The sequence below is a fragment of the Protopterus annectens genome, chromosome 6.part0 (assembly GCF_019279795.1).
Source record: "Protopterus annectens isolate FY-2018-M chromosome 6.part0, PAN1.0, whole genome shotgun sequence".
In the NCBI taxonomy this organism is placed as follows: domain Eukaryota; kingdom Metazoa; phylum Chordata; order Ceratodontiformes; family Protopteridae; genus Protopterus; species Protopterus annectens.
The window spans coordinates 1022890999-1022910459 of record NC_056737.1 but is presented as its reverse complement, the minus strand read 5'-3'; the positions used below and the strand labels follow the sequence as shown (position 1 = coordinate 1022910459).

General features: G+C 37.8%; 1 protein-coding gene across 1 annotated transcript in view; it reads right to left on the bottom strand.

Annotated features, from left to right (window-relative positions):
- The window catches only part of LOC122804650 (ADP-ribosyl cyclase/cyclic ADP-ribose hydrolase 1-like), a 359461-nt gene that overhangs the window by 57577 nt on the left and 282423 nt on the right, over positions 1 to 19461 (bottom strand). Inside the window, exon 6 of the mRNA XM_044074633.1 lies at positions 8873 to 8968. Coding sequence (XP_043930568.1) covers positions 8873 to 8968 — 96 coding nt within the window. The remainder of the gene's footprint in view (positions 1 to 8872; positions 8969 to 19461) is intronic.

Sequence of the window (19461 nt, the reverse complement as noted above, 5' to 3'; positions counted from 1 at the left end):
TAACGTTGATGCCTGGCATCAGCACCCCAGGGAAATGTGTCATGCCATTGACATCACCAGCAAGGATGGACAATGCAGGCACTGCTACAGTGACATGCAGAGGCACCACACAGACTTACTTCACCTGTGGGAGGCAGAGGTTAGGGCAGTGTGCCAACATTTCTGCTTATGGAGGTCCAAACAAGCTGTCCAACTTAAAGGCTATTTGTTATGGACTTGTGTACAAATGTGTTGCATTTATTCTGTTTTTTTATCCTTTAGCTTGGTCTCTTGCCACTAAGTGGCACAACTAATAATATTCAGCTTGTATCTTGTCTCAACTAAATTTGACTCCTCATTAGAATTCCTGTAAAGTAAGGCTAGTACCATTTACTTGGTGTATTTTGTCCCCAGACAGATTTGCCTTCCTTTTTTTACTTACACACCATGGCAATAAATATAGTGTGTCTGCAACTATCTGCTTACACTCCTACATTTTTGCCTCTATGTCATCCTTGCTTTCACTTACTTTATAGCTCCAAAGTTTCTGCTTCTCATACTGACTTTGTAGCTCCAAAGCTTCTACTTCTCATACTGATTGTTTTTCTTTGCAGTCTTCTGTGAGGGAGTGTCAGCCCGCTCAGTTCTTCACTATGCTCAGGCTCATTCTGCTCCCTATCCTACCCCCATTCCCACCCACCCCTGGATCACCTAGACTTATTCCAGTGCTAACCACTCCCATAACTTCCCCATCAAGAATTAGCCACCATTTGCTAGTCACGCCTCAGTTAACCAATCACACTATTTGTAACACTCCTCTCTCTCCTCACACAACTTAATTGCAACAGTCCTTAATCACACTACCTCCACCTCACTACATCAACACCCCTTTTTCCCTATATCTTCATCACACCATCCAGGTAACCTACTTTTTTAAAAAGAATACACACCATGCTACTTTCTCCTGCCCACACACTATATCTTACTGCTATCTGCATACTATCTAACATTCTACAGTCACTTACAGATACAACATGTCCATAGCCTCACACTATATTATACTAATACCATCCACTCCTCACTCTCCTACCTTGCCGTCTTCCCCCAACTCTACAATCATACACCTACTGCATACTTCCACTTCAAACATCTAGTTGCAAGTAATACCACTAACTACTTCACCAAACACCTTCACATACTCTCCAAATTGTCGCACAAACATGTATGTGTAATGTCACAGATTCTCCGTAGTGGTGATATACACCCCAATCCTGGGCCACATACTGCACAACATACCATCATGGGTACCATTCCAGCCCTTCCTCATATTAAAACTACTGACCTTCTCATTCTTAACATGAACCTTAGAAGCCTAGTTTACAAGATCACAGACTTTCATGCATTCATTGCACAGTACTCAGCAGACATTCTTATAGCAACAGAAACTTGGCTAAAATCTCATATAAGAGACCCAGGCATACTCCTACAAGGTTATAATGTACACAGGTTAGACAGGATCAGGAAGAAAGGTGGCGACTACCTACCCATCAAATACCCTTATGATAATTTTGAAGTTCTAGTAACACGGCTCAGAATCAACTCAAAGAAAAATATTACCATAATATCCACTTACATACCTCCCAAGAATACTTCCACTGCCATTGAGAAACTCAGCCTGGCCAGCCTCCACCTACACCCAAGAAACCATTATTACAGGTGACGTCAACTTAGACTGTAACACGTGCACTGGTGATAGCCCCTCTACCTTCATAAATCTACATGGTTTCTCCCAAACAATCCATTTTCCCACACAAATAGATAACATAGCAAAAGGGAATCTATCTTAGACTGGTCCCTTATCAACAGTACCACCCACAACTATCTCTCTGGATGCCTTCCAAATAATTTAAGTGACCATAGACTTACCTACTTACTCCATCATCAGCTCATCTTACCCAGAACCATAGTTTACAAGGTCATATGAAATACTAAAAACTTCTCCAATGAAGCATTCATAGACATGCTCAATAAATGCAACTGGACACCACTCCATCGTCTCCAACTTGACCAGGCCATAACATACGTCAGTGACACAATTCTAGCTATTCTAAAGAGCTTAGCACCAACTCGTACATGTTGTGTTAAAAATAAGACATTGCCCTAGATATCAAAAGAAACCACTAAACTTCAAAAACTAAGGGACAAAAGCTGGTATCAATACCAAAAAACAAAAGACAATAAAACTCTGCTAGCATACCAGCAGCTCCGCAATCAAACAAAAAAAACTCAAGCTAGACAAAAAAGTATTATACAATCAATACCAAAAAACAAAAGACAATAAAACTCTGCTAGCATACCAGCAGCTCCGCAATCAAACAAAAAAAACTCAAGCTAGACAAAAAAGTATTATACAACTATGTAAAACAAATATGAAAACAATCCCGAAAAGGTTCTGACAAGCAATTAACTCACTCCTCTACCCAGGTAAAGCTACAACTCCAGAACCAACAACCAATAACCAAAGTGTGAGTATTGCCTCACAAATCAACATCTACTTTATAAACACCATCCTATCCTTAATTACAGGGAACAATTCCACCCCTCTGTCTCTTCCACCTAATGTGGAAACTAATAACAACTTTTTTGACCTCATACCTGTCCCAACTAGCACCATAAGAACAAGGCTGAAAAAACTGAAACCTTCTTCCTTAGCAGCTGACCAACTCCCCAATGAGTACCTTAAACTGTTAGCTGATGCCATAGCTCCGCCTGTCTTCATTATGGTAAATAGGTCTATAGCAGAACAATATGTCCCACGATTATGGAAAATTTCCTACATCACCCCTCCGCATAAAGGAGGAACATCAGCAGAATTAAACAATTACAGACCCATAGCCATCCTTTCCCCCGTGTCAAAATTCTGGAAAAATGTATCCACACTCAATTATTACAATACCTCCTACCTCACAACCTTATCTCTCCCTCCCAACATGGTTTCAGAACAAAACATAGCACCACCACAGCCCTAATTCATTTTCCTAACACTATCAACCAGCTGAGAAATTCAAACCAGCAAGTAGCATCAATCTTCCTAGACATGTCAAAAGTGTTCAGCACTGTCTCACATCAGAAACTCCTTAATACCCTTGCCTCACTAAACCTATCAAAGACTTCCCTCTCCTGGTTCCTAAGCTATCTTTCTAACAAACAACAAGCAGTATGATGGAAATCCAAACTCTCACCACTTCTGCCTGTCTCGGTTGGGGTCCCCCAAGGGTCCATACTAGGACCCCTTCTTTTCACCATCCTCTCCAAAGATTTAGCCTCATCCACAACACATGCTAAAGTTGTTCAGTATGCATATGATTCAGCTTTAATTTGCTCAGCAGATACCTTACCAGACCTTCAAATAGTAGCCCAACAAGCTTTTAATAATATAGAAATATATCTAAGTAAATCACAACTAATCCTCAACCCCAAAAAGACACAGCTAATGCTATTTACCAGTAGCAAACAATCACCGACCACCCCTCCTTTCACTATTCTCTCAGCAAACAACACAGTCATCCAACCAGCAGAGCATACAAAACTCCTTGGAGTGACAAATGACAAAAAACTCAGATTTGACAAACACATAGCCACCACAATTAAGAAAGTTCACATCAGCTCACTGTACAGAAGCAAGCCATTCCTCACTGACAATACCAGACTAGCCATATCCAGAACATTCCTCCTCTCTACACTCTTATATGCTTTCCCCCTCTTTACCACCTTACAAAAATCAGACTTAACTAAACTGAAAACTTGCTCCAACAAAATAGTCCATTTTGCAGCCAATCTTCTCCACCAAACCCACCATTGTATTGCTCTACATAAATTAAATTGGCTCGCGCTACCTAACCTTCTTCATCTCTACCAACTTAAATTCACACACAATATCATCTTCCACCCTGACAGTTGTCCATCCCTCAAGGAACTTGTTGTTCCCTACTCATGCCCACGAAGTCTAAGATCTGCAGACAGAAACATTCTCACAGTAAACAAAGCTAACAACACTTATGGTAAAACCCTATTCTCAAATCAAATATCCAAATTATGGAACTCTCTACCCCACACCCTCCAAAACATACCTGATTCTACCAATTTCAAACTACTATTTGAACATCGACCCAAGAACTGGCATTGCTCCTGTGCCAAACTTGACTGACAAGATATCTATAACTCTCTCAACACACCGTCCACTCCTTACCTCATATTCTCTGTCTCCTCAGTGTTCATTACTACTCAAAAATAAATATATATCAAGGAAATGTCATTTGGTCATAACTATTATTTAATATGTGCACAGTTACCATTTTATTTTTCTCACAGTGATCTTTACTGAAATGCTTATGTGTTTTTCTTTTTGAACCTGTATCTACTAGAAAACTGTATGGAATGCTACTTTGTAAAGACTAACTAGATTATATGTATTCTGCATCTTACTGTATGCATACTGTTGTTCTATCTAACTATTGTATATTGTTTGTATTTCTGTGGAGCTTTTCTCCCTGGGCTTCTGCTGAAAATGGGCTTCTGGCCCAGTCAGATTTTCCTGGTAAACAAATGTAAATAAATAAATAAATAAATAAATAAATACATTTAGCATGTAGAGCTGTGCTACTATATAATGTGTAGTGGCTGCATTCACCTGAGCTATCTCTGGCCAGTATGCCTAGTGCCGGGTTACAGAAAGTTGGCAGGCCTGCCTCTTAGCATGAGATAGAAGGTCCCTCTGCTAAAGGGGAACAGGGGTGCTTACTAGTGTCCTTTGTGGCCACTTCTCAAGAGTGGGTCAACGCTCCTCTTCTGAGAATATTATTAAGGAGTCTGCATCGGTCACTCATTATTAGGGATGGCATATAGTCATGTCTGACGTGTAGTGGCAGATGTACTGTCTCAATGTGTCAATGTTATGGCTGAGACTGTTACATGACCAACCAGTCTTGACAATGTGGGTAGGGTCTCTCTTTTTCTGTCAAGGAAACGCTGTTGTACCCTGACCTGTCCTTGTCATGGTGTTCTCCTTCATTATGTCTCACTCTGCAGTCCCCTGTTTGTAATCTGATCTTTCCCATTACCAGTTGCCCTTCCTCTGTATGTTTGCATCCATCCACTGGTGTGCCAACCTTTGTGTCCATACCAGCCCTATCTGTCTTGCCACACTGGTCACATGACCTGCTGTACAGCACTCACTTTGCTACAGTTCCGTAATGTGACTACTCTAATTTTACTGTGTAGCATTTTGGTTGAGATATGGGGTCTGTACTGGTCATACTACAGAGTTAAGCACTCTGTGTTATATCCTCGATGATTAGTATTCCTTGTGGCATTGTGAATATTTCAGAATGTCCCTGTTTATCCAGATTACATAAAACTACACTGCAAAACAAATGAAACATCCATCAGAATTATTGGAATGTTATGACTGATGCATCATTTCTGAACAATGAAAATGAAAAACGTGTGATCTTAAAATCATGTGTTCAAAGCACTCCACACCTGGGGGCTTCTTAAAATCATGTGTTCAAAGCACTCCACACTTGGGGGTTTCATAAAATCATGTGTTCAAAGCACTCCACACTTGGGGGTTTCATACTGAGAAATGCTCACATTGATAATTATCCATTCCATGCAGGATTGTTAAAATGTCTTTGGAAAATGGAATTGTAGCATCATAACAAAAACTGATGAATGCCATGCACTTTATGACAAACAACTACCTAATAAATTTAGGCAGATGTTCAAAATTTTGGTCACATTTTATGGAAAAATAATTGTATTATCAGTAAACATTTAATTCTATTTAATTCTCTATTACCATACTCAATTACATCTAAACAAAGTACATTATTATGAATAGTTCTAGCAGTGGCTTTGAAAACAATTGTAATGAACTGGAAAATGAATATTCCTCCTTTGACTGAAAGATTTGAATATGTATTACTCAGTTATATAAAATAATCATTTTATTATTTGAAGCAAAGTTTTTTTAGTAAAGCTAGGTATAATACTAGAAACAAATTAACACGGGCTTGCACTCAGAAAGGTCTGCCACCAGAGCTAAGGCCTAACTCAAGGTACTACCAATGGTGGTGGCCCTTTCTGATTGAGAGGCATGCCCACTGCAGTGATTTTACATTGTCTGGAAGATCAACACTGTGGGCCATCTTCTTGGCCTTGCTATATGCCAATGAGGCATCCCAGGGGATTAGCCTATTGCAATTAATCACATGATCTCCCGCAGAAATGCCAATGGTGAGGCATTTAGCAGCTAAGCAATTCAAAGAAGTGAGTCACTGTGTAAAATAGCTCTACTGGCTTGAGTTAATTATCTAGGTTAAAAGTTTGTGTTCAGTCATTACTTTCAGTGGACGAGACTGTTACTTGAAAGTGCACAAACTAGTTTACCAGACAAATACTGGATATTGGTAAGGTGGGGGTGAGTGTGTATCTGCAGGTGTGAGTATATGCAGATGAATCAGTGGCCTCAAGTGAGTGTGTGTGAGAGTGAGTGTGTGTGTGTGTGTGTGTGTGTGTGTGTGTGTGTGTGTGTGTGTGTGTGTGTGTGTGTGTGTGTGTGTGTGTGTGTGTGTGTGTGTGTGAATGAATGGCGGATGTCTGTGATTTGGTGACATGCAAATTTACCTATAATGAGGTGTGTTCTGACTGCAGCTAACATGTCTCTAAATCACATATTCTGTAATGACAGAAACAGTTCCTTTTAGCTCCAGCTCTTACTGACCATGATGGGATCCTTGGTGAACACCAAGGACAGTATGCTGAGTTATTAAGGTTCATAGGTAAGAAAGTATAAAGGTCACTCAATTTCCCTTTTGGTATTTGAATTAACCTATACCATTTGGTGTTAGATTGGCCTTACCCATCCCATGGTTGATAATTACGTATTACCTCTAGTGAAAATAACTGGGATCATACCATAAATAATTTAAGGGAACCCATGCATGGGATAAAACATTTAGGAGCTGCCTGTGTCTGTCACTAGCACAGAGGGTGTCCTGGGGAAATATTATTTTTCCCAGCCATAGATCCAAATTATGCTTGAATGTGGACATGGATGACCTTTGTTTTACTTGGATGGGGAGTCTGTTTCAGAGGAGTGGTATCTTCTGCTTTTTGAAGTTTTGCATACAATTACTCTCTAATTTTTTGTTGCATATTTCTTTTTTCTTTTCTTTTTGTTTCCATTCTTTTCTTTAAGCTGAATCATTTTCATAGAATGTATATTTTCATTCATAGCTTAAACCAGCTAAGATTTATATCATTTCTCATTTATATTTTATTTAAGCAATAATCTACAATTGTGCATGAGTGTGTGATAAACTGAAGGCCACCAGCCCAGCTAGATAGAATTTTGTAAATAATTCTATGTCATTGAAAATATTAATATGATCCACAGGCTTGTTTTACAAATGTAAGAAAACTGTGTCATGTGCTGAGCTTCAGAAATATAACCACAGTGCACCCTGCTCAAAGATAGCAGAAATGTGTCAAAAACTTTAAGAAAATAAGCTGATAAAGAATTTTACAACTGTGTGTTAGCTCACGCTAAGAGACAGGATGTCTGCAGCTGGAAATTCTTTCTGTTTTCTTAAGACAGAGATAATTACTAGGTCTCACATGTAAAGTGTCTTTTATTGCTGTGGCTTCCTGGCAGCTGCAGATCACAATGAAATGACTTAGCAGTAATCCGTATTATCAATATATATCGAGAGAAAGAGATTGCAGTTTGTATTTGTCTTCAGACCTGTTAACAACTCACCAGCAATTGCTTTGTCTGTAAGTTGGATTTAGATCTTAGTATTTCTCTTAGAGATTGATAGAAATAGCAAGATTAGTCTAGCTGTTTTTTATATTTATGTCAGACTGTCCTGCAATGTTGTTTTAAAGTATTTCCTGTGATTTCTGAACTCTCTATTGTCACTGTGTTGAATCAATGAGTATTGTCTTATGTTTTTATTATTTATTTTTACATATTTTAAACCTTTTAACTCTGGCTGTTTTATGTAGAGATAATTTAAGCTCTTAGACTACTTGCATGTATTTGGTGATACTTTACAAACCACTCCAATAACCTTACTGTTCGTCACACTTACTATTTGGGTAACAGTAACATTGCACAGTAGAATTGGACACCCTTTGGTTAACTGATGAGTAGTTGGTGGCAGTGATTACTACCTTATAGCCTGGGCAGAAGGGGGTATAACTCATGAACCTGTGCCAGCCTTTCCCAGGAGTGACTGTGTGTTTGTATAGGATCGGGTAATTGCTTTTATACAATAACATCATTTAAGGAAAAAAAATAACTTAACTTTCTGAGATAATGCGGCTGTACAAGGGTAATTCTGCCTTCGTCTGCCTTGCCTTTGTTATACTGTTGTACTGCACATGTCTATGGGACGTATATTCCCAAACTTGTTTATTTATTTTTAAGTGTTGAAAGATAGACACTTACAGGGACAGTGGAGAAATAACTGGAAAATGAGGTATGTTTCTGCTTCTGTTTCTGTTTTAGTTTGTCATAAAATACCTGATTTTTGTCATATTTTGGTGAATCTTTCATAGCATATACCAAAAGAAAATTCTGGCTGCTCAGGGGTACTTCAGCAGATGGACTTTTTTCTACTGGTATATGCTCAATTTACAATGAGCATGCATGCTGGGCTGTCCAGTCAGCATACTCGTTTTTAAATAGCAATGAGCTGTTATTGTATAACAAGTCTTATACTTACTGAATGTTAAACTGTATCAATTTGTAATATCTATTTTTCATCTATAAAATTTAATAAACTTTTGGACAAAAAGCAAATATTTTAAAAAGTGCAATCTTTACTTGTCAGGTCCTTCGATGTTGTCCGCTACCCAAATATTTATAGGAGGTGGCATTGCCTTTGAAGCCAGAACGGGAAGTTCAAGAAGTCGAAACACACTATAAAAAATAAAAATAAATAATAATAAAAATAAATGTTATAATGATGCTTCGGATCCAACATGTAAGAACAGCAACGTCATCATCAGTACAATGAAAAAGTTCACATATAAGAACATGAATCCACTTCTGACATACCAGAATTTATAAATCCTATGACAACACTTTCCTCAGATCACACACTGGGATACGTTATAGTCTAGGTCAAAAGTAAAAGTGGGATGTGACCAAGAATATTTTCATTACAAAACGGCAGTCAGGAAGTTGCAAACTGAGCACCGGCCTTTTTTCTCAGAATAAATAAACTGAGGGAGCTTTCTGTTGGCATAAACTATTATTACTATTATGCTCTGTGGAATTAAGCAGATGAAAGTAGATAGATGTTTGCAGAACAAAAGGCCAGTGTGATCATATGTGGATACCTACTTGATATCTTAACAATGGTTTTGTTTCCATTCAAATACACAATAACTACTGGGAGTTCATTAGACCGTGAAAAGTATTATATGAACAGGACCACACTATAAACATATGCCACAGAATGAACACAACATGTGTATGCAATAATCTGAACTGTACTGAGCATAATATGTGGCAGATGTGTATTCTGTTTGTGCACTCAAAATGTTTCTGTGATGTCATCAACGGCACTGAACATAAAATAAACTTGATGCAAATGCATAAGCCACTGATGTGTAAAAGCTGGAAGGGTGGGTAAACTGTGTAGTGTATATACTATGCACATTTTGACCTAAACTGTGACATATCTCAGTGTGTGATAAAAGGAAATTGTTGTACATCTAATAGAGTATATTTTACAACTACCCTCAGACACCCGACTCATTATGCAATGTAGAGAACACAATTCACTGAACTACACAGCATGAAAAAGACACAGTGCGACACACTCAGAAACAATTACAACAAGAGCACATTATCACTCATTGTTTTCTCACAGCTGCATAAGACAGTACAAATAGAGAAACCAACAACTGACTGTGTGTGGCTAGAAGGTATGCTATAGGCTAAGAGCACAGCAGAACTGATTGGATAAGTGTCCATCTGAGGCAAATATGACTATCAGCACCATGAGACATCAAGAGACACTCACTTAGCTCATCACTGTATACAAAAGAACAGTGGCCTCATTTACACCATCTGCCAGTGTCTACAGTGACTGTGCATGTTGCCTCTGCTATACCATACAACGGCTGTTCAGAACAGTGTCTGCAGACAGCATGCATTAGCTCTGAGCCACAATGATACATACCAGTGCTACAACTGATCCTGCTGCATGATGTCTAGTGCTGCCCAACACAGACAGGGCTACTACAAAGCAACATCTGATCCTGCTGCATGATGTCCAGTGCTGCTCAACATAGACAGGGCTACTACAAAGCTACATCTGATCCTGTGGCATGATGTCCAGTGCTGCTACACACAGACAGGCCACTATAAAGCTACATCTGATCTTGAGGCATGATGTCCAGTGCTGTTAAACACAGACAGGGCTACCACAAAGCTACATCTGATCCTGCGACATGATGTCCAGTGCTGTTCAACACAGACAGGGCTACTATAAAGCTACATATGATCCTGTGGTATGATGTCCAGTGCTGTTAAACACAGACAGGGCTACTACAAAGCTATATCTGATCCTGCTGCATGGTGCTCGGTGCTGCTCAACACAGACAGGGCTGCTACAAAGCTACATCTGATCCTGCTGCATGATGTCCAGTGCTTCTCAACACAGACAGGGATACTACAAAGCTACATCTGATCCTGCTGCATGATGTCCAGTGCTGTTAAACACAGACAGGGCTACTACAAAACTACATCTGATTCTGTGGCATGATGTCCATTGCAGCTCAACACAGACAGGGCTACTACAAAGCTACATCTGATTCTGTGGTATGATGTCCAGTGCTGCTCAACACAGACAGGGCTACTACAAAGCTACATCTGATCCTGTGGTATGATTTCCAGTGCTGCTCAACACAGACAGGGCTGCTACAAAGCTACATCTGATCCTGATGCATGATGTGCAGTGCTGTTCAACACAGACAGGGCTACTACAAAGCTACATCTGATCCTGCTGCATGATGTCCAGTGCTGCTCAACATAGACAGGGCTACTACAAAGCTACATCTGATCCTGTGGCATGATGTCCAGTGCTGCTAAACACAGACAGGGCCACTATAAAGCTACATCTGATCTTGAGGCATGATGTCCAGTGCTGTTAAACACAGACAGGGCTACCACAAAGCTACATCTGATCCTGCGACATGATGTCCAGTGCTGTTCAACACAGACAGGGCTACTATAAAGCTACATATGATCTTGTGGTATGATGTCCAGTGCTGTTAAACACAGACAGGGCTACTACAAAGCTATATCTGATCCTGCTGCATGGTGCCCGGTGCTGCTCAACACAGACAGGGCTGCTACAAAGCTACATCTGATCCTGCTGCATGATGTGCAGTGCTGTTCAACACAGACAGGGCTACTACAAAGCTACATCTGATCCTGCTGCATGATGTCCAGTGCTGTTCAACACAGACAGGACTACTACAAAACTACATCTGATCCTGAGGCATGATGTCCAGTGCTGTTAAACACAGACAGGGCTACTACAAAGCTACATCTGATCCTGCTGCATGATGTCCAGTGCTGCTCAACATAGACAGGGCTACTACAAAGCTACATCTGATCCTGTGGCATGATGTCCAGTGCTGCTAAACACAGACAGGGCCACTATAAAGCTACATCTGATCTTGAGGCATGATGTCCAGTGCTGTTAAACACAGACAGGGCTACCACAAAGCTACATCTGATCCTGCGACATGATGTCCAGTGCTGTTCAACACAGACAGGGCTACTATAAAGCTACATATGATCCTGTGGTATGATGTCCAGTGCTGTTAAACACAGACAGGGCTACTACAAAGCTATATCTGATCCTGCTGCATGGTGCCCGGTGCTGCTCAACACAGACAGGGCTGCTACAAAGCTACATCTGATCCTGCTGCATGATGTCCAGTGCTGTTCAACACAGACAGGGCTACTACAAAGCTACATCTGATCCTGCTGCATGATGTCCAGTGCCGTTAAACACAGACAGGGCTACTACAAAACTACATCTGATCCTGCGGCATGATGTCCAGTGCTGCTCAACACAGACAGGGCTACTACAAAGCTACATCTGATTCTGTGGTATGATGTCCAGTGCTGCTCAACACAGACAGGGCTACTACAAAGCTACATCTGATCCTGTGGTATGATTTCCAGTGCTGCTCAACACAGACAGGGCTGCTACAAAGCTACATCTGATCCTGCTGCATGATGTCCAGTGCTGTTCAACACAGACAGGGCTACTACAAAGCTACATCTGATCCTGCTGCATGATGTCCAGTGCTGTTAAACACAGACAGGGCTACTACAAAGCTACATCTGATCCTGTGGTATGATGTCTAGTGCTGCTAAACACAGACAGGGCTACTACAAAGTTACAACTGATCCTGTGGTATGATGTCCAGTGCTGTTCAACACAGACAGGGCTACTACAAAACTACAAAACTACATCTGATCCTGCGGCATGATGTCCAGTGCTGTTAGACACAGACAGGGCTACTACAAAGCTACATCTGATCCTGCTGCATGCTGTCCAGTGTTGCTTAACACAGACAGGGCTACTACAATAGGTTCATAGGTAGGTACTAGGCTATCGGCCCAAGGGCCTACGTAAGCCTAGCCAACAAGGTTCCATGGCTTGCGCCACCCAAGAAAGCTATTTTACTGTGCTACTGTTGAGCAGAGACACAGAAGTGATCCCCGGGGTGTATTTCCTATTTCCCATCCACTCATCAAGATTTTTCTTGAAGAGTGCTAATGAAGAACTTTGCTTGACATAGATGGGTAGCTTGTTCCAGAGCATAGGAAGTCTCTGGGACAGGAATATATCCCTCCAGTGTGTCCTGTTTATTGTGGTGCCAAGGTTTAGGTCCCTAGAGCGTATAGCTTGGAGGGATTGGGATTTCTTTAGGTGTAGCATGTCCAACAGCTCTGGGTCTGACATAACTTTATATGTTAGGCAGTGATCATCTCAGAGTAGGTGATATGCTACGGAGTAAAGCTGGAGTTTTTTGAGGTGGTCAGTGTAGAGCATTTGTTTGAGGCCAGTAATCCTCTTTGTGAGGTACTTCTGTGGCCTTTCCAGTTGCTGCAGATGTCTTGTGAGGTACATTCCAAAAGGGGCGCTGTACTCTATAATGGGTCTAATGAGTGAAGAGTAGAGGGGAACAATGACCTCTTTTTTCCTGGATGAGAACCCTTTTATGATGAGGTGTGCCATGTAGAAGGACTTCCTGACTACTGTGGCGATGTGACTATCAAAGGAGAGACTACTGTCCACCTGGGTCCTAAGGTCTCTTATCATGCATTCAGTGTTAAGTAGATTGCTGCCTATGTGGTAGTTCATGGGTACAGAGTTTTTACCAAAGGGGATGACACTGCACTTTTTGGCATTGAGCTTGAGGCCATGGCTCTGACACCAGGCATCTGTCTCAGTGAGGCCCTTCTGTAGGATGTCCACATCATTTGGAGACTTGACTATGGCTCCTAGTTTGCAGTCATCTGCAAACGTCATTAGCCAGAGGCCTTCTGTGTTAGCCTGTACTTCAGAGAAGTAGATACCAAACAGGAGAGGTCCCAGGATGGAACCCTGTGGTACTCCACTTGTCACTGCTTTGAGGTCAGATTTGGAATCTGCAACTTTTACAGTGTGGGTTCTGTCAGTGAGCCAGTTGGCAACCCATCTTATGACGTTGAGATTTATACCTAGTTTAGTGAGTTTAGCTATAAATTCCAGAATGGGGGACGGTGTTGAAAGACTTGGCGAGGTCAAGATAGGCTGTGTGAACCACCTTACCCCCCACAGCTTTGGTGACTGCCTCAAAGAAGTCGATCAGGTTCAGGAGGCATGATCCTGTGGTATGATGTCCAGTGCTGCTAAACACAGGGCTACTACAAAGCTACATCTGATCCTGTGGCACAATGTCCAGTGCTGCTAAGCAGAGACAGGGCTACTACAAAGACTGTCAAAGGTAGATAATCTTCTGTATTAGCTGTTGTTAGTATGCACAGCTGGAGAAAAGTGTATCAGGTACAAATGATGGTCATATCACACTCACACTATGATATCCACATTCTGTTCACCTATTTAGGCTTCAGCAAAGCACTTCACACACTACATCAGAAAACGATTACTGAACAAAATGCAAACATTGGAGTGGGTCCCAGGATGCCAAAATGAAGCAAAATAAAACTGGACACAAAGACACAGGGGGAGATAGTAACTGGAGTTCAATCAGATATAAAGTTAATTATTAGCTGAGGATGAGCAGGGTCAGTGAAAGTAAAGATAAAGTGTTCAACATAGACACATCTCTGTGCATTAATGGTTACATATTCCTTTGAATCCTCATCTTTTGATACTTGATAACTGAACAATGAATCAGCTTTTGAAAACACAGTTTGGTCATTCAGCATGATCTCTAACTGTTTTATTCTTGCTAGAGCAGATCTTTTGGTAGTATCAGCTTACTTCACACTTAATTTAAAGTCACCATTTACAGACTTATTAAATTGTCCTTCCTGACTAATGGAACAATATCTACAGCTCATTCGTGGTGTCACTTGAGTGATAATATTTTCAATTTCTAGTCTTTCCAATTCATTATCGTCTCTCTCTTTCATAGCGAAGAATATAGTGAGTGACTCTCTGAAAACTCTACATAATCGTTTAGATTCACAAAATAATGTTTTGTACCAAAAATTGGGCCTAGTTTCACCCAAAACAATTCACTATGCATACAAAAGCACTTCCTTGACAGATTTCAACTAAGTGAACATGCTTAGCTCACAAGTTTCATCTGTTTCACTTCAACCCAAATGTCAGCAATCAGTTCATCTCACATAATGCTGGACCATATCCTTTTTGATTTTTTGTAGGCCACTGTAGCCACAACCTAATCTAATAGTGGCATACATTTTGTAGTAAATTATTTAACTGTTATGGCTTGCAGTTATTTCTTTTATAATGTTAACTAAAACATTGACCAAAAGGAAGGAAGAAATATTGTTGCCAATACACAAGTTGATGCTATAGAAGAGACTTGGTGTTTAAAAACTATGATCTATACTTTGGGAAAGAAACTAAAGACTATCAATGGACTGAAATTAGACAATGTGTATTTATCAAAATGTATAGATAATAAGATAGTTCCAATGGGGCTTAGATTTTTTAAGTTACCCATGGCTTTAGATCTGACTAATACTGGTAAACATGAATTTAATATGTTTTTTGATGAGTGTGGATTTAATTATATGAGATTATTAGTTAAGTATAATGATGAAAGACTGAGTAAGCTGATACAAGAAGCTGAAAAACTTAATGTATGTATTGTCAATGATTTATTATTTATGGAATGGGAAAAATTATATAATAGGCAATTTGTGGAAGCAGAGAAATGGGTTGTTAAAATAAGCCAATGTAAACAAAATAAAGTGTTGAGGGACAGGGAACACTATAATAAAGGTACAGCCTATAATTGGCCCAGTCCCCAAAAGGAGGATGCACAAGGCTATATTGCTTATAATAAATATGCTTATAATAATTATAATAAATATAAATATAATAATAGTAGAAATAATAATAATAATAATATTCAGGATCAATATGGATTAAGAAGACAATACGAGGGACAGGAATTTCAGAGATATCCAAGAGATATAGGTCAACCATATCAGAGAACCAATCAGAAAGAGAATTTTTTACAGGAAAAAGAATTACAACCAGTATTAACAAAAATAGAAGTAGTCTCTTTTCCTAGAAGTGAAACCGATAAACCAAAGTCTTTAAAATATGATAATATTTCAGATGACAATAATAATAATAAAGATAATAAACAATGTAGCAATAATATAAATATTGATAAATTAGTAGAAAATAGTGACAATCAAATAACAAAGGGAATATTTATTCTTATAATAATTTTAATATTTATAATTATTCTAAAACATCTATTGAAACTGTTCATTTTAATTTATTTGAGAAAGGTATGAAATTCATACCTAATCCTAAATTTAACTTAACTGAAGTATTAATTGATTTTAAGAAATACATTAGGAAGATTAATTTGGACATATTTTTTGATAATGTACCAAAAAAGGATTATAATTATGTGAGTAAGGGAGTTAATAATCAAATAAATACTAAGAGTATGTTTATGTCACCCAATCACCATGTTGTAGATGTTTTGACAAGGTAGTTACAAGAGAAATATATCAGGAGTATAATCACTTGAAACAGGGTTCAAACATTAAAAATTTATCATATGAAGAATTACAATCGCTTTACAAAATTAAATATGAAAGTGATATTAGAATAATGAAACCAGATAAAGGGGAGGAATAGTTTTATAAGATAATATACAGTATACAAAGAAAATATATGACATACTATATTTAACTGGGAATTATGAGACAATCTCATTAAATGAATTGAATATAGCTTATCAGCGTATAGATTCATATATAGAAGAATACCTATTAGAGGGTAGAATTACAGATTAAATATATAAGTTTATCAAGGTTAAATTTCCTAAGGTAGCTACTTTGGTAGGCATACCCAAAGTACATAAAGATAATAAGGACCCCCCTTTAGACCAATAGTATCTGGTAGTTTCTCTAAAACATTTCCTATGGGCAAGTGTATTGACATCAAGTTAAAGGATATGTATTCGGTTATTAAACATATGGTCAAGGATTCTTGGGTCTTCCTATCTAATTTTCCTGTTAAAACAATATTGAACAGCGATACTATAATAGTGACTATTGATGTTATCGATTTATTTTCCTGTATCCCAAAACAAGAAGGTTTTGAGGGCTTTAATAATAGTTCATTGAGACATAAGAACCTAGAATGGGATGAGATATGCTTATTAGTAGAGATGATGTCTATAATATTGGATAATAATTTTATTTACTTTGAGGGAGAATATTTTAGGCAAACCAGGGGGTAGCTATGGGGGCAGCATGTGCCCCCATATATGCCAACCTGGTTATGCTGTATTGGGAAGATACTATATTATTCCCCAGTAAATATTTCCAACATATAAAATATTATTCCAGATTTCTGGATGATATATATATTATATGGGAAGGAGAACAGGTTGAGTTGCTACAATTTATAAACTTTCTTAATAATAGTAGTGATTACTTGAAATTTTCACATTCCTTTAATAAAAATGGATTACCATACTTGGATACATATATATATATTATGATAAAGGTAACGTTCATTCCAAAATACATAGGAAAAGCACTTTTTCTAATAATTATTTAGACTATTCTAGCTGCCATCCTAATAAAGTTAAATATAATGTTTTTAAAGGACAATGTATTCGTGCAGCTAGAATGGTCTCTGATTATGAAGAGATGAAAATTGAATTAAATTTTATTAAAAAACTCTTTGCACAAAGAGGATATCCTGTGGATATGATGAATGAGATTATTGAATATGTTATCGGACAATGGAATATTAAATATAAACCTTTATTGGGAGCAGAGAATGCATTTAGTAATAATATATTTAATAACAAATCAGTTTCCAAGTATGAAAGAGTATGTATATTACAATATAATAATGGAGTGGATAAAATTAAAAGAATAATTTACAAGTTTTGGCATTTAATCAGTACTGATAAGGGTTTGGTTAGAATATTAGGTAGCAAGCCTAATTTTGTTTATAAAATGGGAAGTAATATGAAGTTTTTAATGCAACATAAAAATATTGATAGGAAAAGAAATTTTATATACAATAATAATAGAAGCAGGAAATGTGGATCATGTAATCAATGTAGCTATATGTCACATAATAAGAATAATAAGATAATATTACAGAATGGACATAGAACTATCATAAGATGTAAACAAGGAAATTGTGACACCAAAATGGTGATATACTTGGTTAAATGTGAGATATGTCCAAGTTTTTATGTAGGAAGAACAGAAAGATGTATTAAGAAACGTATATATGGTCATACCTATAGTATTAGGACCAAAGATAGAATGAATGCCCTATATCGACATGTAGAAAGTAAAGGGAATGAACATCAATTCAAGTTTAGTATACTTGACATGATAGATATAGACCCGAGAGGTGGTGATTTCAAAAGTATACTGGCATATAAAGAGACTTGGTGGCAAATATGGTTGGATGCCACCACTCCACCAGGATTAAACGAAAGTATTTCAGTAAAATCTTTGTTATATTTTTAAAAAAAATTTTTTAAAAAACTTTTTAAAAAACTTTTTAAAAAATTGATTATTAATAAGTTATTATAGATTAGTTATGAAATTAATAATGTGTAATATAAGAAGTTGAATATTTATTTATTTATTTATTAATTATTTATTTAGTACTTCGTTAGTATTTTTGAACAGTAACAATTCTTGTATTTTTTAACTTGTAACAATATTTTAGCCCTTATTCACACGCAAGTATTTTATTTATATTATTATATTTCCCTATTTTATTTTAGTAGTTCTTCTTATTATTATTATCCTTATTTTCAGTTATTCAATTCTTTATATTTATATATATATTTTACATATATATTTATAGCAATATTTGATTGTATTAAGGCAACAATAAATAATGTCCAAAAAGGATAAGTCATAATGAAACAATTGAGTTTTTTAAAAAGTATATATATATTTTCTATTAAGTTTCCTTTTTAAATATATCGCTTCAGTTTGATGATATATTAATGTTTATTAATGAACTTTAAGTTTATATACGTAACATATGGTTAATATAACTTTAAGGAATGTGATATGGATTTTGGCACCAGTGAAGTTATTTAAACAGCGTAATAGTAATACGCTCTACTTCTGATGAAGGCCAGCTGATTTGGCTGAAAGTGCTTAACATTGTACTTCATTTATTGTGTTTTAAGTGGTTTTAGTGTCTAATAGTGCGTTCAGTATCGTTCTGTCATTGTCGTTTGTCAATAAATTGTGGATTTATCATCCTTTGGCAGTTGTGGGCACTTATTGGTGGAACCGAAAATTTGTTAGTACCTGCTTGGATTTTATTCTGATATAATTAAAACAGTTGACCTTGTATCAGTGAACCAAATAAATATATGTTCAAAGGCTCATAGTTAAGCACCAGGCAATCAGTCTACAGACCATTACAAGCCTAGTCAAAAACCCCATTTAAAAGTTGCCTCTAGCTCCAAGGATGGCAGCATAAGATAGACCACCGGAGAGAATTTGAAGCTGTCCATTCAGTTATCTAGGTTTACCCTGAAGGTGGCAAAGATGCTATTGTGAATGACAAATATCAGAAGTTTGTTCCAGAGGTGTGAAACATGTTAGGATACAAATATATCACACTAATTTGTCTTATTTATCTGTTGATGAAGGCT